The sequence below is a fragment of the Helicoverpa zea genome, chromosome 11 (genome assembly GCF_022581195.2).
Source record: "Helicoverpa zea isolate HzStark_Cry1AcR chromosome 11, ilHelZeax1.1, whole genome shotgun sequence".
Classification (NCBI taxonomy): domain Eukaryota; kingdom Metazoa; phylum Arthropoda; class Insecta; order Lepidoptera; family Noctuidae; genus Helicoverpa; species Helicoverpa zea.
Genome location: NC_061462.1, coordinates 291,134 through 312,721, shown reverse-complemented (window position 1 = coordinate 312,721; position 21,588 = coordinate 291,134). Strand labels below are relative to the sequence as shown.

Genomic DNA, 21,588 nt, shown 5'->3' with positions numbered 1-21,588 from the left:
CGCGCGCCGCTCGCGCGCACTATACGAGCCTTGCGTGAGTTGCGCTAAAGAGGCGCACCGAACTATTGCAGTGACTGCACGCGCGCAGCTCACGGACAGCTCGCGATCGGCTCGCGTGCTGCGCATTCGCGGCGCATTCGCCAGATGTGGACGCACCCTTATATAGTTATTATTTTTATATAAGTACCAACATATTGCTTACTACGATAGTTGACACTTTGACATTTTACTTTAAGGGTTAACAGCCTGGGTCCATAAAAAACTATTTTTATAGTGAGAAATTGATCGTTTGGGTGATTTGGGATTGACAGTTATGTAAATGTGGTTATTGTGGCTTTTCGCAGCTTGATACTAGGATGTAATTTTCACGTGTACTTTCTACATAATGTCTATCATGTTTGGCCTAGCAGGAAATTATTTGCAATTGAGAATGTAACTTTTATAAAGGTAATTTCTGAAAAGGTTATAAAAATATAATGGTCACTCTGTTTATATGTAACTTATTTATTCCTTAATCTCTAAAAGGTATTTACAAAAAACTACAATCGTCACGTCACTTTCGCAACACAAAACATCATAATTAGGTGGTTAAACATTAATCTTAACAGATATTAACAAACTCTACATTTACAGAACTCTACAAATGTAGAGACATTATCCAAATGGCACTTAATATCAATCTATGAATTCTTTGGATACACCAAATGTAAAGCTGATGAAGGCAAGTAATTAATATAAAATGTCCAATATTTGTCTAAACTCTACATTATTTACATACAATATACACTTAGTTTTATATTTATAAATACAAATTGCACAGTTCATAAGTTAACAATTGTAATTTGATCACTCAATTTAAATTAAATTCCAAATCTATATAAACATTCAAAAACGAGTATTTTTTTACAATGTGAGTATTTGTTAAATACCAAAGCTACATTACAATTTAATCTCATGCAGTCCATACAAATTGAGCACCTCTGATTGAAAAGTCTAGATAAATAAAAACAGTCTGAGGAGCACAAAAACTAGTAGTTATAAAAATGGCGTCTACTATAACGGTCTAGCGAACATGAGCCTCTCACTGCCCTGCCTCCTCATGATCTCCGCTGCGGCAGGCGTAGCCACAAACACGGCAGCTTGTCCTCCCAACTCCATGAACTTCCCTCTCTTGTGGTTCTTCCCACTGGCCCTCCTCTCCATCCTGTGAGTTGTATCAAAAACATCTTCTCCCTCACTATGGTCATAATCCACCATAGGCTCACTCACAACCTCTTTTCTCCTAGCTTCTAATCTTTTCTTTCCACTCAAAAAGTATGGCTGGGCTACATTGGACACGTTCGGGGTTGAAAACTGTCTGGTCATTTGACCACCAGGATTGACCTTTTCAAAGGGAGGAAAGTGTCTTTGCATGTTTTCTGAGAAGGACTGGCGTCTGTAGTTGAATTGCCTGGAGTCGAGAGGCTGGTGGGTGAAGGAGGCACGCCTCATGAACCGTGCCTCGTGGTCCGAGTGGTACGCCTTGCCTCGCCCGTCGGGGTTGCGGTTCGACTTCAGCGAATCTTCGTAACTGCACCTAGGAATTGAACATGAGTTTGAGATGCTTTGGACGATAAGGTTAGTAGATGATGGGGTGACGGTTAAATTTTTATTACTATATAATGGTGGGTTTTGACGTTATTGCATGACAATAAAGCTTTACAATGACAAAGATTCATAGCCCATGCAGGTTTACGTGGATGATTAAAATCGAAAACAGAGTTATCACCAAAACTGAAATCCAACTACTACAGACTCCTTTGACCTTCATGCATATCATCCAATCCACAAAATTTCCCAGTAATTCTCTATACACCTCTCAGAAAACCATGCTGAAATACCCTTCACAAATCTTACGCACCCGCTGCTTTCCTCCGAAGTATGTAGACTGGACTGGCCACATGGACACCTGGCTGCCTCCGCGATGCCCGAGTCTTGTCCACTGGAATTCACTGACGTTATCGAAGTATCCTGCCCCTTCCTACAGGTAAAGTGTTTTACATGTACGTCTGTTCTGCTGTGTTATCACCGCTCTCAATATTGTGTCTATCCACTGTTTTGCCTACCAGAGATAGGAATTCGACATTACATGTAAGGGGCTGATGTCAAAATTATATCTCTGGTAATCAAATGAAAGATAGATAGAATTTTGGGATCGGTTGTTAGTGCGTGCAGTGTTAGTATGGCCCAAGGTGGAAGTGGACCTGTGTTCAGGGGACAGGATTAGCAAGGAGACATTTTGATAAGTATAAGTTGTGTGGGTTGGGTGTGGTAGGATGAGTAAACAGACTTGATGAAAGTTTGTTTAGGAGTCTTCATTGGGCATCAGTGTGTGAGCTGAATAAATAGATATAGGTATTTTTCCAAGCTCAAATATAATAAAAAATCTAAAACCAATATTTGCTGTGATTCCCATGAGAGTTTTTAAGGCGAAATGAAGACAAGTATGATAATTTGACCTGACATTCGAGTATGATGATCGCGTGGTTTATATTCGTGTCAAAAATCTAATCTTTGGAGACACTCGGCCGAATTACCCAATACCTGGAAGAACCAGCCTCAGAGAAATAACGTGAAATAAATTGACACTAATGTGTGCTAGATTTTGTGATAAAAGTATTAGAGTGAAATGGAACGGTAACGGCTCTATGTCATATTGCGTATCAATTTAGTCTAGGCACATTCTATTAATGGCATTATATTTCAGCTATTTATCTATTATTCTACAAGCTGTTGATTTGCATCCGTGCCATATTCAAGGACGTAATTATGCTAATGATTCTCGACCCAAATCAACAAAAAAATTGGTATGTATTTTTTTTTTTTCGGAATTCCGTCAATGTCACCTAGCCGTATTTAAACTTGGCGCGTGTGTTACTGGCCTTAAAACCGTGCTGCGCCATCACACAAACGCAAACACAAAGCATACGCGATTATTCATTTTCATTCATAAAATTGGATTACTTCTGAAATACTACGACATTACAATGACAAAAATAGCAGTGCATATTAGCTATTTCCCGTCTATTGTAATTCCAATCGATTATTTACGTATTTATGTCCTCCTCCTGAAGTATGGCACAATGCAAATCAACACCTTGTATATTGTGTTTGATTTCAGCTGTTTAGAAGTTTATCATTTTCATTATAATGAGATTGACAATGTTGTTTCTCGAGATTATTATTCTTCTTTATTTTTTGTTTTTCAGACTAGGAATTTATTTCAAGAATATGAATGGACCCTTGCATGAATGGACCCACACAAACGATGTATATGAAAATCGTTATTTGAAACGTGTTGCTCCTTATTTCCTGACTTAATAATAATATCTCACAAAATATGGATATAAGGTAAAGTCGAAAATAACATAATATAAGGTAAAAGGCGAACGCCCTATCTCATAAGGGAATCCGAACGTAATTTGCTTGAAGCATTTGTTCCGTTTATTAAGTAATAACTTAATGTGTACCTTCTTTGATAAAATCTGATTTCCCAAGTTGGGATATATCATTATTTAAGGAGACTGTGAAGTAAATATAGCATCTCAAGTTAGGGTTCACATTTTTTAAGTAAAAATTATGTTATGAATTTACACTGAATGTAAATAAAAAGCAAGCGTTATTAGATCTAGCAAATAAACTATTTACTTATTAAGTTAGGATCTAATTATTCAGTAAATAAGCTTAATTTGTTTAATTTGCAGCCAAGATCCTTGTACTTAACTTTTGTGTTGCTTTGCTAAACAAAGTAAAAAGGGATTTAAAGTTCATCAACAAATTAATATTTAATTGAGTTCCAAGGTATTTTAAGATCAATACAGGGAGAAAAAAATGAGGAGATTCTCAATTCTAAATGCAAGCTACATATAACCGGGTAATTCAATTTCTGTTTCGTAATTTGAAAGTTCGAGCCGGTATCTACACCAAGAAGTTTTTCCCAAAGGTCAAGTAGTAAGAGGTCTCCACTTTTATCATCTATTTTTGCCTAAAATCCTGTTTACTAAGTTAAAAGCCAGACAAAATGATGCTATTCTAAGTTTTTCTCAGAATTCGTAACCTTATTTGTGTCGGTATGTCCGAACAGGACAATGTCTGGATTTCAGGACTAGATTATAAAGTTCAGGTCTGTATTCTACCTATTTTTGTTAGGAAATATTTTAGGACATTTTCTCCCAGTAAGTTTTCTAGAGGATTCGGAAATTATCAAGGATTATTAAGACAAGGAGCAGGACATAAATTAATAAAAAACAAAAAAAAAACATATATGTACCTCTTTTGCAACGGGCGCTGATTAAACTTGATACACATCCTCTCATGCTTCTGATTGAACATGTCTTCCCCGAACTGATTCTTCACACATTTCTGGTGAGCCTTTCCGAACTCTTCGACGGTGTTCCCGTGAGGACATATCTTCTTCCCAGTATGGTTGATGACGTCGATGTAGGAGTCGGCTTCGCTGTAGGACTGGTTGAGCTCCTGGCACTGGTTGCCGCCAGACGGGAAGAGGCCTCCGAATTTGGTTAGGTGCTCAGTTGAGAAAGCGTTTAGTCGTTGTTGGGAATATGGTTTTTGGTGACGTCTGTTAGGGCAAAAGGTTGAAGTGAGTTGTGAGTTTATAGTGAGGAGCCGCTGTTGATGGTGTTTTGAAATTTGAGAGTTTCGACAAACTATCCCAATTGATTATTGAGGTAATAGTTGATGATGACAAAAATATGGATAGAACTGAAATATTTCCACTTAGGTAATAAATATTCCAAACTAGTTGATACAGCAGTCGAAGAGATACATCCCAAAACACCAAAATCAGCGGCATATAAAAGTTAAAATAAACGTACTTACTACGATATAAAATAAACTAAAAATTAATCTAAAGAGAAGAATTCTACGTTAAGTGCCAGGAGTCCAGGAAACGCTACGATTTCAAGAGATTTATTTATTTTTGCTAACAAAACAGGCAAGAAACAAACTAGACACATGCAACTAGAGGGGAGTTCATATGAAGTAGTGCGTCACGCGCTTGCGTCTGTGGCGGTGCTTTCTGAAAATGTAAGCGAAATAATGTTGCTTACCATGTGTCTTTGGCAAAATAAGTTTCGAAATAAAGATTTATAAATGTATGATCAAATCATTTTAATAATCTGATGAAAGAAGTTAATGATCATTACATGAAATAATTTTGTTCTTGAACGTTATACGAGTCCGAATTAAAATATTACTTAAATGTCAAATAGCAATTGAGCAACGATCTCTTTCAAAAACATGATTATATTTTCAGTATTACTAATTCATACATTAATTCACAAACTCTCAAGGTGTGCAGACACTGTGTAATATAATTCCCAAGTAGCATTTTGTTCCATTTAAGAGTACACATTTAGTTCCAAGGTGAACTTAAAGCATTACTACAGTTCACTCGTGATGTATTAGCTGCATTATTGCAATTACTCACACCGATACCTGTCTAAGGGACTTATAGGAGTGTAGAGTAATACTTTTATACGGTTATGGGTGTTATAATACTCTAACAACTATCCTTTAGTCAGCTTTCTGACTAAGAGCATTATAGGAGGGTAGAGATACGGCAACCGCTGTCTAACGGCCTACTTGTTCGATGTTATAGAGCTAGCATTTTAATAGAATACTTCTGGTCATTTATAAAGCCAAAGGCTGTTATGCTTACTTGTTTTAGACTGTTATACAGCCAGTAGCTGTATTAGGACTTGTTTGTGATACTTAAAATAACCTTTTTTTACTATCTGTACAGAGGCGTTTAAATGATTCACATGTGGACTGTAGGCTGTTAGAAGGACTATATAACAGTTCACATAGCCGTATTTCATTTCCACCATTTTGTTCTACGTAACCTAAAATATTTACCAAATAAATCTACAAGATTAATGCAGATTTATCACAAAATACGTAGATAGAGCGAATGAGTTTTGGTTCCATGTAAAAATTAATTACCGTAGTATAATTATAATGCCAATAAAATTGCATAAAATAAAATACATTCAAAATGAATAAAGCATTTTTACAGAGGCGCGTGAAAATTTTAGTTGTCAATAAGTATACATTTCACGATAAAGTTGCATTCCCATGGCATTAACATGATATAGCACATAAAACAGGTACTACCGCGTATTATATTTAATAATAATCCGTCGGAGTTAGTTTGCCCCGAATCCGTGCACTCCGTACAATTGTCAAACTAATATATTAAAATGTAGAAATAATTTAGGACACAAGTGAATTTAAGGTAGCTTACTGGAGTACTTTTGTCCGATTTTAACTGTAAAGGCTGTGTATTTAGCCACTTATTACTCTTTATTACACTCATGTACGTTGTATGGTACACACTGCGTTCCATATAGTGCCGTAAGTCAGCCTTAAGTCCGATGCTACTACTTAAACAGCTATTATAATGCTCTTATACTTCTAATGTACAGCCATAGTGAACTTAAGGCTGTTTAATTTGTGCCCAAACTGGTTCATTATAGCAAGCTATACAGCTCATATACAGCTGACATACACAGCTTGTAGAGTACATGTGAACGACTAGACATCTTATATAGAACCCCGAATGCTACTTGGGTTGTTATGAATTTGCATATAATAAAATGCCAATTCTACTGACACTATCTAATGCAGGAAATAAATCGTGATTATGACCACGAGCTACATTATAAAACTTAACACTTAAATATACTTCCTAAACCTAGTATAAAAACAACCAACAATATATCCTCACCTTCGACTCCTCCTAACACACAGAATACACACAGCCGTAGTACAAGCGCCAACGAACACAATACACCCTAGCGCCACCACGCTGATCTCCATCGTGCTCAGGAGTCGGCCACTGCGAGCCTGCACCATCGCCGTGTCACCCACTTCCAGCACTCGGAAACCAGCTAAGTCGTGACGGAGGGTTGCTTCACGTTTCATAAGAGACCTGGACAGAAATAAATGTGGTGTAAGGTAGGGAATGACAGATTGGTCCTGGTAAGGATCTTAAGGATTTCTGTAGAAAGGAATAATTTTTAACAAGGCAAAAAAATAGTAGTACTTACTTTTGGAGTACTTCCATGTCAATGATGGCGTTTGAAAGAGGATCCACTCCGTAAATGTACATGTCAGTTCTAGAATAAAACAATAGAAAATCATTGTTGCAAATATCGTAAACAGGCAATTGTTAAAATCATTAATGGGCACTAAACAATGCAAATATTTACATAACAAACACGTTTAAAAATATTTGCAATAAATAAAAGACTATCCTAGTAAAAAAACTCAAATTAAATCGCTGTCGACTAGGAGACCTTGTGGGATCGTCATGCTAATTCTATGTAGTTATACATAATATGCAGCATAATAACTATACAGTTTATTTTGAGAGCCTATATAACTTACGCATATCCATCCATAGAAGCCTTGTTATGCGCCTCCAATCTTCTGATTCTGATGTCGTAACCCGTCATGACTGTCAGTGACCTCGTGATGTTTTCTATGTTCTTCTCCACATCCATCGGCTTTGCTCCTACTACCAGCACCAGTTGTTTGTTTTCGTCTAACACGTACACCTAGTTGAACATTACTTTTTAAGTCGTTTTTTTCTTAGATATAAAACTATGTATCTGTTTTACGTTTCTTTTGTCAATGACTCCTTGAGATGTTAAACTATCTCCTTCTAACTTTATAATTAAATTATAGGTAGTAAGAATTGTTCAATTTGACGTCAATTATTGGACTATTCAAACAAGGTACAAATACTCACAAAAACATTAGCAATTGCGGACTTTCCATCGTCAGCTCCTCGCTTATCAGTAGCCTTGACATCGAACCCGAACACTCTCCCAGCGTCTCTAGCGAGAGTAGACACTACTCTCACGCGGCCCGACACCGGGTCGATGGCGAAGCGCGGTGCTTGCTCGTTGATGATCTGATAGCGAATATCTGCATTGGCACCGATGTCAGCATCTGTTGCCTGAAGTAAGGGCTTATGTTAATCATCCAATTTCGGTAAACATGATTATAGAACATACAACTCATTTCTATTGAACACAACTTATCCACTTCACTGTCCACGATGTAGACACAATAGATGAAACAATAGGTGTGTATCAAATGTGACTCATGGAACAGAGAAGTTAATATGTCTATAACCAAGTGTGATTGTTAAAGAAGGAACAGAGTTTTACTCACCTTCAACTGTATGACTTGGTAACCAAAAGGTGCTGTAGTAGGAATAGCTGTAACTAAAGGTCGTCCACCATTAGTAAACTTCGGGGCATTGTCATTTACATCCTTTATCCTAACAATAATCTTGACATCGTATTTGGTTAATCCTTCCATCACATCGTCAGCTACAGGATAAATCATGTGCGGTAACTCTCTGCTTATCTTCTGTCTTTCAGCTCTTACAACAATCTCATAAACATCTTTCACTTCTCTGTCTGGACTTTTTACTAAATACAAAGTACCGTTTCTTGGATCAATAGCAAATGTTTTCTTAATGTCTACATCGTCTTCATTTAGAATGAAATATTTCATTTTGAAATTCTCATAATGTTCAGTCAAGTTCAATGTGACCAATTCAACGGGCGTATGAACATTTTCTTCAATCTCTAATTCATAATATCGTGAAATAAATACTGGTTTGTCTGAAATTTCTACTTCATCAGGAACATCAGTTACGGTAAGCATCAGTATAGCTGTAGAACTTAAACTTGGTGATCCTAAATCAGAAGCCACAATAGTCACATTATGAACAGTCTGAGTTTCATAGTCGAGTCTTCCCGTTGTTGTAATAATACCTTCTTTGGAGTCAATAGCAAAAAGGTTTAGCTGATTCTTCTTTTGTGGCAGACTGTATAGAATGAGGCCATTTCCATTTCCAATAAAATCAGAATCATTTGCGTAGACTTTAGTGACGATAGTACCGATTGGGGCATTTTCTTTGAGCGTAGCTTTATAAACAGGCATCATCATGACTGATTCAAAGTTATGATTTGAAATCTCATCAGCTTCGGGATGTTTCCACTGCAGTAACTCATCGTATGCAAAGAATTTAGGTGCGTTGTCATTAACGTCTAAAACCTGTACCTCAACACTGACTGAAGATGAAAGTTTCTTATCATAACCATTATCTTGTGCAACTACTGTGATTATGTATTTGTCTTCCTTTTCCCTATCTAGTTCTCCATTAACACTAAAAACGCCTGTCAACGGAGATATTTCAAATGGCAAGTTCTTAGGTTTAGGGTCTATGAGGTAGGTTAAGTTGGCGTTTTGTCCAAAATCGGCATCAGTGGCATCAACTTTACCCAGTACTTTTCTAGTATATTGGGCTTCCTCCACATTGAAACTGTACCACGCTTTTTTGAACATCGGGAAGTGATCATTGATATCTTTAATGAAAAATCTAATCGAGACATGATCGCTCAAATCTCCGCCATCTAATGCTGATATGTTTAATCGGAATTCAGCTTCTGGTGGCAACGTCCTCGCAACAATGATATGGCCGTGTCGTTCATTTATGACAAAATATCTTTTCATCTGTATTGCTTTAGAAGGCATGCTATGTGGTGGGATAAATACTTCAGAAACGAACTCGTATCTAACTTGGCCATTGGCACCACTGTCCATATCTATTGCATTAAGTTTTAATATCGTTGACCCAATAGCAACATTTTCTGGTACCGTAAACAATGGACCCGTTGATTCTGACTTCAATGCGAACTTACTTTTAGGTTTAGCTTCAGAATTCGAAATTCCAGTTGTAGCATTGTTCTTTCGTTCCCGATAAACTATTACAGATGACGTTTCGTCCGACTCAAGGAATTCAATGTTTTCACCCAAAGGTATTATAATTTGATTGAATTTCGGAACATTATCATTTTCATCCAATATATTGATTGTTATTTTAGTTTCAGAGCTTAATCCACCCCTGTCTCTTGCAACAATCTTTAGTACATAAGTGCTTTTTTCTTCTCTGTCTAATCTGTTGCCTACAAAAGTCACTTCTCCTGTGTTTTCATGTACGTGGAACATGTCTCGTCCCTCTCCAAATAAAGTGTACATAAACACTGCATTTGGTCCCATATCAGCGTCCTTAGCTATTATCTTGTTTGTCATTTTAACTTCGGTATCTTTAGGTGAATTTTCAGCAATAAAACCTTCATACATTGGAAGTTCAAATATCGGTGGGTTATCATTCTCATCTTCAACGTGTATTGTTACTTGGTATATGCCTGCTCCAGATATCATACCTTTAGAGAATTCAGCAATCACAGTCATTCGGTAGGTTTCTCTTTTTTCTCTGTCTACAGGTTTCTGAGCGAATATTGTACCGTCTTGTCCTGAAGCAAAAAAATGTACAATAAATGTTAATTTATTATTGTTTATTTAACAGCTTGTATATAGCTGTTTAGTATCTTACTACTCACCTATCGCAACATCTTCAGTAACATCTTGCTGATTAGCGATTATGAACCTTATGTTACCAGTATTATTCTGTTGCAATGAAGTTACATTGACGGGAAATATTTGACCTATAGTTGCACCAGCTACGTTTTCTTTTACATAGAATACCAGCGGTGAATGTGCACCCCTGAAATTACAATCAATTTTAGACCAATTTCAGCAAAAAATTCTGAAAATTGTTCTATATATTTTGGATTTAAAAATAAATATTACCTCAGCAATACGCCTCTTTCATCATTCACATCTACCACATGAACTGTTGCATTCGTGGTTATACTTAAGTTTACACTTTCCTGTATTGCTACCGCTTCGAAGTCATACATTGGCCTATTATATTTAGTTAGCTCATCTACTACTGTTATTACTCCTGACCTTTCTTCTACAGCAAACGGCACTGCAACAACCAAGTAAAAACTAAAAGTAAAGAATTATCGTATAGGAAAATTAATATTTATAAAGAGATTTTTATGTTTACCTCCTTCTTCATAACTATGAAGTAAATCATAAGATACGTCGCTCTTGTCCATAGCATCGTTAATACGAATTTGTCCAACGCTTGTTCCAATACCGACATTTGCTCCAACCCAAAACTCGTATGGCGCACCTATAAAATCTGGCTTATCTGATTTTGAACCTGAAAAAGTCCAAGTTAAAATGTCATTGTTGCGAAATAGAAGAAAAAGTACTACAGTATTACTGAACTTGTTACAAAAGTAGGTACCTTTAGTAGCACTTGTGACATCGATAGTAACAACAGCTAATGAGTATCTTCTCTCACTAGGATTAGCTGGTTGATCAGAAGCTTCAATAAACAAAGCATGCCTGCCTTCAACTATCGGAGTCTCAGCGACACTCACGGCTCCAGTCTTAGCATCAATTTGGAAAGGCGATGTTATAGTCAAGTTACTTGTTCTTTGCAAATCATACAATACCATTCCATTTCTTCCTAAGTCAGGATCTACAGCTTTAACTTTACCAATAGATGTACCAATTTTGGCATTGGATTTAATTGTAAATTCGTATAGATTACTTGGTACAAAAACTGGGTTGTTATCATTAGCATCTAGTAGTGTGACTTCAACGTTTACATAAGACATGAGTTGTTCGTCAACATATTCCATGTTTTCATTCTTAGTTCCTAACTTATCTGGGAAGATGTATGTAGTTCTGTCTTTCTGTGGTGTTCTTTGAGTGGTGGGAGTTCTTCGCCATTTTGAAATACGGTTTTTGTCCAAGAAGGTTCCAACGACGCTTGGGTTCTTTTCTTTTGCGTATACTTTCATCCTGAGAGAAGAATGTTCTTCTCTGTCAAGGACAGTCTGGAAAGTAATTTAAAATAATTAATAAAATTCAATTCAATAAGTAGCGAGTAGTAAATGCTATAATGTTCAGATTATTACAAATCAATTTCCAATATTGGTATGAAATATTTGCCAAACATAAAAAGTATATCTACACTATGTTAAAGGTTAGGAATATTTATTGGGCAAATATTGATGAAAAATTAGATCAAACATACTTAAAGGTTAAGCCTTCACCTCTAAGTAATAACACGTTTACAAGCGGTTCCTAGAATCACTTAGGTTATATGAACTTGTAAAATTATACATTTTATTAGGATAGTAACTCGTAGGATAGTGATAACTCAAAATCTTTACCTGATTCCTAACAGTCAGCCAGCCGGTTCTTGGGTCAATAGTGAAAGCACCTTCTGGATCCTTTAATTGGTATGTGAACTCGCCATTATCTCCCTGATCTTTATCTGTTGCCATCACTTGAAGAACGCTGAACCCTAGCAGATAAAAATAGCTTTTACATTATTTCATCCAAAAAACAAATTCAATTCATAATCATGTATTTAAACTTGGCTGCAAAACAGTATTTTTTAAACGTCAAAAATTTACAAAAGACACTTTCTTTGTGTTTTTGCTGGAAAGAAGAAGTGGCGCAACAAACTCCTTAGTCCGTCCAGCATGTCTCATGTACCATGTGACAAAAACCGTGTCTGTCTGTAGGTTAGAATAACATTTGAACTTACGAAATTGTTAAAATGATCTAAATAATATTGACTGTGTGCTTACCATTAGGTAAATTCTCCACGATACTGATGTTGTAGAAATCCACCTCAAACTCCGGCAGATTGTCGTTCATGTCCAGCACTTCCAGTTCAACCCTCGCTTGAGCTGTTTTCAGTGGATTATCTAATTGTGATGCCTGGACTTGAAGCACGAACGTGTTTCCTGTAGTTTGAAAAAAATATCTTTTAAAAATGATTAAACTTTGACATTTCACTCGACGTTCTTACTATAAACTAAAAACGCGTAATGAAGATTACGTATTGGATCAGTGATTACCTGGCAAATTAGCTTCGGCGTCTAAATCGATTTCTTTCTCAAGGAATAAAGTGCCATTACGAGATTCCAAAGAGAACAGTTTCCTCTCGTTGCCGGCCACCAGCTCATACCTTAGAGCTGCGTTTACTCCAAGATCCTGATCAAACGCCTTGATTGGTTCCGAGAATACCAGTTCCTTGTGGATTTTCTTGCCCTGGAATCAAAATATTAAAATAAGTTTTACGAAATCAATTTGGCAAAATAATCCACATTTTGTAATTTGGTAATATGTATTCGGTATTTTTTCCCAATGTTGACCGCAATTCGTGACAAAATGCGTCAATCAAATTCAGGAGCCGTAATTAAGGTCAACCCTTATCGTTTAAATCCAGGTTCAGATCATTGGCTTAATAAATTTTGCCTACAGGTAAATAAACAGACTGTGGATCAAAGTTATATTTCAAAGTTAAACTAGGTGTTATTGTGCAATTTCTTAGAAGATTTAGAAAGTTCTGCGGTAGAACAATAAACAGCGGACTAAAGTTCAGGTGTCGAGAGTCAAAGTTCTTTCGATAATAACTTAACTTTAGTTTTATTGGCCGTTGGTCTCTGTGACCACTATAAATCGTGATTTCGATGAAATAAATGTTGCAATTTTAAACAGACCTTTGACTAAAATCTAGGTATAGTATAAGGAATGGAATAAAGGACTAATACTTATGCTATAAGTAGATGATACTTACAAGCAACGGATAGAACTCTGGTATTTGTGTTTTGTAGATGTCTGCAGTAAACTTGGGAGGCAGGTCATCATTGTCCTGCACCACTATGTGTACTGTCGCGTTGGAACTGCGAGGTGGAGAACCACGATCCTAAAAATATCGAATAGAATATTTTAGTTCTAAATAAATCAATAAAGTGCAGGGATATAGGCGTAGAAAGTTACTTTACATGAAGGGAAATATAAATAGCTTAGCCATACATCACACAAATGGAAAATCGAATCTACTAATGATTTAATTCGTGCATCAAACCTTTGGAGCAATCACTCTTAAAAGACCTTGAACAACAGGAGTTGCAGTCTAAAAATAATAATAATTCTCAATTTCCACTTACCGAAGCAGTAACAACTAAAGAAAACTCCTTATCCCCAGCATCATAGTCCAGCGGCTTCTTCAGCACCAGTACAGGTTTGTGAGAGCTCTCCAGAACGAAGTGCCCCTCCGCATCTCCTGAGATGATGCTGTACTGGACGTCAGAGTTCGGAGTGTTGGGCTTGTCGCGGTCGAACGCGTGGATGCCCTTAAATATTGTGAGACCTGGAAATATGAAAATAGTTATTTGTTATACAAGAGTGCAAAGTTGCTTTTTAACCGCGGGCTCAATTTTGATGACCGAGCAAGCGAAGGATTCTAAAATTGAAACACGAGCGTAGCCAGTGTTTCAATAATTAGAATCCTGAGCGATAGCGAGGGAATCAAAAGAGCACAAGGTGAAAAATCTTTGCACTCGAGTGCAACACTTACTTTTCATCCCACCTCATCGAGGAAATTTCTAAACTCAAAAAAAGAAAATGGCACGCACGTCACACATGGCAAATTAAAAAGATGTACCTATTAAAATTTATTTATGCAAAAACTCAGCTTAAAAATGAAACGAGGTTAAAAGTCGATGTAAAAACAATAATGAAAATTACTTAATTAATTGAATGGAGCATCGTGCACAAATGGAGTATTTGCGCACGATGTTCTAAATTCAAATCACTTTGCCGCTCTAGAGGATAAAAACGGCTTCTGCGCTCAGATATCAAAGGGTAAAACTACTCTTTCCGAGATGGTGGGATGAAAAGTATATTGTATGGTTGAACTTGTGGATGAGTGAATCCATTTCCGAAAAAGTCTTTGATTTTGTCATGTAATTAATACCAATGATTTTTCGATTATGTAGTATCTTTGATTTTACGATTATTCTAATGTACAGTTTTTCTAAATGATCATTCAATATTTTGAAAGTCTATTACAATATTTATTATGGAAACATGTAAGAGATAGGTAAATAAGAAATTAATGCACTTGACTAAAAATCCTTAGCGGTCAATGTCTTTGAACTTTACTAATATTGCGAGACGCATAAACTTCCTCTGCAATATCTTTAAAATTTTTACAAAGACTTTTATAAATTTTAATCCCAAGTTGTTATCTTATTGGTCTCCAGTGGCTCTCGCTACTCATAAATCAAACACCACCATTAATAAATGTTCCGATAGCTTTTTTTCATCTAACAAGTTCCAGCCAACTGGCGTTTTCTAACTTTTTTACTTTAAAAAACAAATAAAATCTTCGCTAGAGTTTTTAAGGTATGTGTTTGGGATACCTTTGATTAATAGCTGTATTCAATTACCATTTTTTAACAGTGCAAAAAACAGCATCCAATTAATATTATTTTAATCAAGATTTTAATAAAGATTGAATTAATTTATTAACAAAAATAAAAGGTCTTTAAACTCATCACAAATTACTTCATACATCGAAAGAAACATCTACCATATATTTTTAACTTAACCAGCCGTTATTGACCTAATATACATACTTCATTCCAAAAAACAGAAATAGTGACACACGGCCTTTTTTGAAATCTGAACATGCATAGATTAATATTCCATAATCCCAACCTCCTTGTAAGTCATCACTCATATCGATTAGCGCCCCCTGCCGGCCTCAAGCGACAACATCAGTTCGAATGAAAACAATGGCCGGCCGCCATCAACAATTGCGCGCGCGATGTAAAAACGTAATATATATCGTGAAATACGACTGTGAATGTGACCAGTGATATAGTGAGGTGATCCCCTGGTTCCCAGCATCCAGTGAGTACGTAGCAATTCATTATTTTATCTCTTAGCCTGTTTCTAGTAAGCTAACTAAGCTAGCTAGCGACGCGTCCTCGGCTGGACGTTCGAAATTCAAAACTAACATGCCTCTATAAACACTGGAATCCAAATAAGCGTTGCGCGCCGATGCTACTTTTTATCTAAAATAATATGATCACAAAATGAAATGATTTAGCCAATCCCCTTCTAGGTATACTCAATAATTATACTTTATTAGTTACTAATAATCACTTACTTCAGTTCTGTTAGCATTAGAATGCCTATTGTATTATTATCTTTAAATTATGTACCTATTGACGTGTGTGTATAGAAGCATTATCTTAAACCCGACTGATTGTTCAATCCTTCCTTAATCATATTTGTTTTTAACATTAAATAAAGGACAAAAAAACTATTATGGTACTCAATATATATACTCAAACGACCCTGTCACCCACCTGTTGGCGTCAACTCATCCACAGCCACATGGTACGGTGTGTCGAGGAACTTGGGCACGTTGTCGTTCACGTCTTCTATGTACACCGTCACTGATAGATACGCTGATATCTGGAACATTATAAAGAATATTAACGGTTAATATGGTCAATGAGGATGTAGGTAACTTAATTCTATTTTACACTAGTTACACGTGTAGTGATATAAAGTAGCCTATGTGTTTATCCAGGGTACCTACATACAAAATTTCAACCAAATCAGTCCAGCCGTTTTTGCGTAAAAGAATAACAAACATACACTATCACAAACTTTCACACTTACAATATTAGCAGGACTAGTAGGATATTAGGATTCAGTAGGTCTGTTTGAAAGTACCAAAGACCTAGTACACTAATGGCTACAGAAAGTACTGAGTAGGGTTTTAGTCTGAGCCGTGTCTTGTGTAACGACTTGGATACTGTTCTTACTTATCCATAGTTAAAACAATCTAAAGTTGTGAACCACCAACAAACGTATGATATAGCCAGTATTTGAAAGGTCAATCGCAATCAGCACCTATACGATGCACACTATACCAAAATGTAAAAGAAAAGGGTGATCTTTATTTTCAGCCGAATCGTAATTCGTTTTGAGAACAGTCATATTATACGTTTTACTTATAGTGCAGTCATTGAAGCATTATTGCTACGATTTTTTTTACTGTGAACCGATTTGCATGAAATTTTGGAATTAGGTTCATCTTACCCTTAACTTCAAAAGTGAATATGATTTGAACTCCGCCACCCCCCCTGGGGGTGGTTGACACCCCTTCTTTGGGGTGAATATTTTTTTTGCAAAATAACCTCGGATATCGATAGAAGACCTAATTTTAAGCCAAAGTTGTCTTTAAAGTTTAAAAAAAAATCCAATACTTTTCAAGTTATTGGCAATTGAAAATTCGCAATTTTTTCACGTTTTTCATCGGTTTTTTGCAAATATCTCCAAAAATATAGGTTTTATCGAAAATTTATAAAGAACAAAATTGTAGCAGGTAAAACAACGAACAATTTGTTTTTTTATAAAAGGTCCTAAGTGCAATATTAAGCTAGATATTAAAGATCAAAGCCGTTTTTTATTTTGTCTGAAATTTAATCGTTGTGGTCAATGCCATGTAGCGGCGAGTAGATGCATTTTATGCATTCGAATACAAATGGGTTTTGTAGTGCTTGAAATAAGCTTTAAGATGAGTACTATTAAAAGTCTTTTGCACGTAAAATAAGTGAGCTGTATTGCAAATAAGGGGAGCATCTTATATTTTTTCTTTTAAATCAATGGGTTTCATAAGTGCCATTTCCACCAAAATTAAAATTAATCGTATTCCGCCTAGGATTAACTTTATTATAAAGAGTTTGATAGATAGTATCAGTTTGGCTGCTTCAGGACAGATATTTTTCAAAAAAGTCACGATTAACGAAAAGAACAAAATTTCAAATTAAAGAAAAACCCACTTGTTTTTCATAATATCTCAAAAATTACGACAGATACGTATAAAAGTGTACTGATAAAAAAATTAGGTATTTTTCTGACAAACAATTTGGTTTGTTTGTTTTTTCTGTCGAACAAAAATTGACGGAGATATGATTGTTTAAAGAGCGCGTGGCAGCGCAATCACAGCCTCTCTTAAGCACTTTAACCCTTCACCGTTTTAGAAAAAAGTTCTTTACTATATATTGCAATGATGGATGTTGTAGCTCTCTTAATTACTTTTACAGTGTTTTTTTATAAATTGTGATAGCATGAAAATTGAAGGAGTTACGGTCCAAAAACTTGTCATATTTTTTTCTACTTAGTAACTGAAAACTTCGGAGTGTCAATATTTGGAGCAATGTGAAAGTAGGCAGTATAATAAAGAGTCACAACTATTGTAATGTGTATATATGTCACCGGAAAATAATAAAACTGGTAAATTGATCAACTTACTAAAATAATAGATGGCATAAACTACGTCGATTAAATTTCAGACAAAATAAAAAACGGCTTTGATCTTTAATATCTAGCTTAATATTGCACTTAGGACCTTTTATAAAAAAACAAATTGTTCGTTGTTTTACCTGCTACAATTTTGTTCTTTATAAATTTTCGATAAAACCTATATTTTTGGAGATATTTGCAAAAAACCGATGAAAAACGTGAAAAATTGGGAATTTTCAATTGCCAATAACTTGAAAAGTATTGGATTTTTTTAAAAACTTTAAAGACAACTTTGGCTTAAAATTAGGTCTTCTATCGATATCCGAGATTATTTTGCAAAAAAAATATTCACCCCAAAGAAGGGGTGTCAACCGCCCCCAGGGGGGGTGGCGGAGTTCAAATCATATTCACTTTTGAAGTTAAGGGGAAGATGAACCTAATACCAAAATTTCATGCAAATCGGTTCACAGTAAAAAAATTCGGAGGTTAGACCGTATTTTTCGCTTCAATGACTGCACTATTAAGTCTACTGTAATATGTAAGTCAATATCATTTAGGAGATGCTGAGAGCCGTGAACGTGCTCGAGCGAACATTTGTCATTCAGTGGTGCGATGTCGTTTACCTCAGAGACGAGTGAGCCGAGTCATGTAGAAACACGAGTGTTTCTAGTTGTTTTAGGCTTCATCGTTAATCTTAGTGTACTTAAAATGTTATAGTTATTTTTCGGTCATTGCAGCAGCTTACAAGTAGGTCTTTTAGGATTTATTGCAAAAACATTTTTAAGTCACGTGAAAAATCGGCAACCACCAATTAGGTATACTGACAACATTAGAGTTAGTTTTACATAGAGATCATTATGCTATCATCACACCCACTCCTAATAATGAATATGGAAACCCTTACACCATGACAGGTCTATTTTCAAATATCAGCCCAAAAATCACAGTAGAAACCACGTGTTCATTTCACTTCCCCTAACAAAACTCAGGTTATGCCCTGAACAGGAGGAATATTCCACCGTATAACAGCAGAAAAAATATTCTAGAATGTCTGAAATATCCCGATACAAATGGTTCGCATTTGACACAAAAACCCTTCGAACATTTTTACGTTTGCTTTTACAGTCTGATGTCGTAAAACGTGAAAATACATCTTGAAGTGTCAACGAACCGACGACGGGAAATGTTCGAGGTAAGGTTTGGATGTTTCTTTCAATTTGAAAAGAATTTTACGAAATATTATTATGATGAATGCTGTGCCTTGAAAGGAATCTAAAGAAATGAAGTCTTGAAAGACATGCTAAGCTTTACAGGTACTTGCTCTTTGTTAGCCATATTCGATCTTTGTAATTGACATTCCAAACAAGGCATTGTGTGTTAAAATAATACTCATGTATAATTTACGTATTGAAATACATACTCTAACTCAAGTAAACATTTAGACAACATAGTACAATCATTCCTAAAGTCTACACAGTTAATTTAACAAGAGCAAAGTAGAACAAACATCAAAAATAACCGCAGAACAACTCCAAACAGTTAAATAAACAAGTTAAACCCTCCCGATGGATTTCTAAAATGGAGGAATAAGATTAAAAATGTTATTTTATCTCCATGGGTAAATTAAGGAGGGATGGTACCCGAGGGAGGGATTCCCTCAGTATGGGGAATGATCCGCTCCACGGCAACTGGGTGAAGGACGAATGCCTATCTGAGGTGACTGCCTCAACCCTGACAACTTTCAGCCGCATTGTTTCAGAGGCATTTTTAATATGCCTTCCAAAAACACCTTAAGGCTAACAGATTAGAGGTTGAGTTCCTCTGTCCCAGTTGTTTTGTAACATTGCAAGCCTGTTGCAAATCTTTTGAAAATCCTTGCAAGGTTGGACTTAAATTCAAGGCAGGGGTAAGTCTCCATTAATTTCGCTTTTAACGTCTCATTAAAACTGACTTTTAGAAACTGCAAAGAAGTTACTTCTTCAACTTCGTAATTGCGACCTTGTTGTGTCACGAAATGTTATTATTTTTGGACTGTGATACTGAATTATAATATAATTGTGATTTTAGATTGTTTATTTCTGAATATTATTCAAATGGGCCATGCTCATTGAATTTTAGGTCACGTAAATATTTAGATAATAATATTTAAAGCAGATATTGAAGACGTCTTAATTATTCATTTTTAATTAATGACCATTTATTTGATGATTTTCGAATGCTTACAGGTTTTTAATGATAATCTCAGCTGTCGCGATATATTCTTCCAAATCACCGAGGTGACATTTAGACGGAGTGACGTACGGAGCAGATATTAAATTTCGTCAAAGACCCGCACATGTGGCTCTGTTGACCTACTTATAATATCGTAGGAAATATGAACGTTTTATGATTAGACAACAAATACTGAAATAGTAACACCAACCATTTTTGAAATAGACCATTACAACACAACTTTGAAAGCATCTTAATTGATCTGCCGTCAACTGCTTAGTGTACTTCAGAAATAACTGTGTCAAGCTGAGATCTAGACTGTATCTAACAGTGGACCAAAACTTAACTTATCTATGTATATCGGGTGTGTCGTTCACAATCACATTAAATGAAATGCGTTAATATACTGGTTAATATATGTCGATTAATACAAACCAAAAAAGAAAAATTCGTAAAAATAAAAAAACGATTTTTTCAAACAAAGTAAATAGAATAAAAATGTGTAAAAATTAGAACACCATATAAAAGCCAGTCATTACAAACAACTGAAATTCTCCCTTGAAAACTGACAGCTGTCAACTGGTCAAAACATTTGATACTCCTAACTTTATCTCTGCTTTACACATGATGTTGTAAATTATAAAAACGAAAAATGACTCCTGTGGTTAAACCACTGAATGGATTAGGTTATTTTTTTACAATTCGTCATAGAATATCATAAAGTATATGCGATAGGATTTAATGTGATTGTGAATGACACACCCGATATAGAGTTAATTTGTTTGTTTGCTTGAAGTCTCTAATCTCAGGAACTTGCTATAAGACAAATATTACGTTTTGTTAGGAGCTGCTCAAGAGTTCCCTCAGAACGGGGCTACAACTATGTAAAACAGCTTCTAAAAAATGATTTAACTTACCAAATCATCCCCAGCATCGAAGTCACAGCCCAGTCGAAACTTGACGACGTTCTGAGGCGAGTCACTGTCGACCAGGTCATCCACACTCTGTGCTAACACCACTGACACGTGTGTGCGATTCACATCCCGGTAGGTGAACAAATGAGCATCTTCTTCTCGGTCTACTGGCTGTAGGCTCAGGTTCTTTCTGGAAAGATCGAGAAGGTGGGTTGAAGCTGGTTGTATGAGATTGAAGGTTAGGGCTCGGTTTGACTGGTTACCGGTAAAATATCAGTTAGGAATCTGTTAGTTAATGCTATCTGCCTGTGAAACCAAAAGTTGTGACAGAAAA

The 21,588-nt window shown here is 35.9% G+C and overlaps 1 protein-coding gene across 1 annotated transcript in view; it reads right to left on the bottom strand.

Moving 5' to 3' along the window:
• Positions 1–488: 488 nt before the first annotated feature.
• LOC124634662 (cadherin-89D) overlaps positions 489–21,588 on the bottom strand; it is a 34,893-nt gene continuing 13,793 nt past the window's right edge. Inside the window, exons 3-21 of the mRNA XM_047170324.1 lie at positions 21,258–21,444; positions 16,182–16,290; positions 13,971–14,173; positions 13,598–13,726; positions 12,876–13,068; positions 12,603–12,761; positions 12,180–12,313; positions 11,243–11,840; positions 10,997–11,155; positions 10,735–10,915; positions 10,485–10,648; positions 8,242–10,397; positions 7,814–8,023; positions 7,450–7,619; positions 7,110–7,178; positions 6,788–6,991; positions 4,310–4,618; positions 1,901–2,020; positions 489–1,570 (exon numbers count right to left, since the gene is read on the bottom strand). Coding sequence (XP_047026280.1) covers positions 1,054–1,570; positions 1,901–2,020; positions 4,310–4,618; positions 6,788–6,991; positions 7,110–7,178; positions 7,450–7,619; positions 7,814–8,023; positions 8,242–10,397; positions 10,485–10,648; positions 10,735–10,915; positions 10,997–11,155; positions 11,243–11,840; positions 12,180–12,313; positions 12,603–12,761; positions 12,876–13,068; positions 13,598–13,726; positions 13,971–14,173; positions 16,182–16,290; positions 21,258–21,444 — 5,971 coding nt within the window. The 3' untranslated portion in view covers positions 489–1,053. The remainder of the gene's footprint in view (positions 1,571–1,900; positions 2,021–4,309; positions 4,619–6,787; positions 6,992–7,109; positions 7,179–7,449; positions 7,620–7,813; positions 8,024–8,241; positions 10,398–10,484; positions 10,649–10,734; positions 10,916–10,996; positions 11,156–11,242; positions 11,841–12,179; positions 12,314–12,602; positions 12,762–12,875; positions 13,069–13,597; positions 13,727–13,970; positions 14,174–16,181; positions 16,291–21,257; positions 21,445–21,588) is intronic.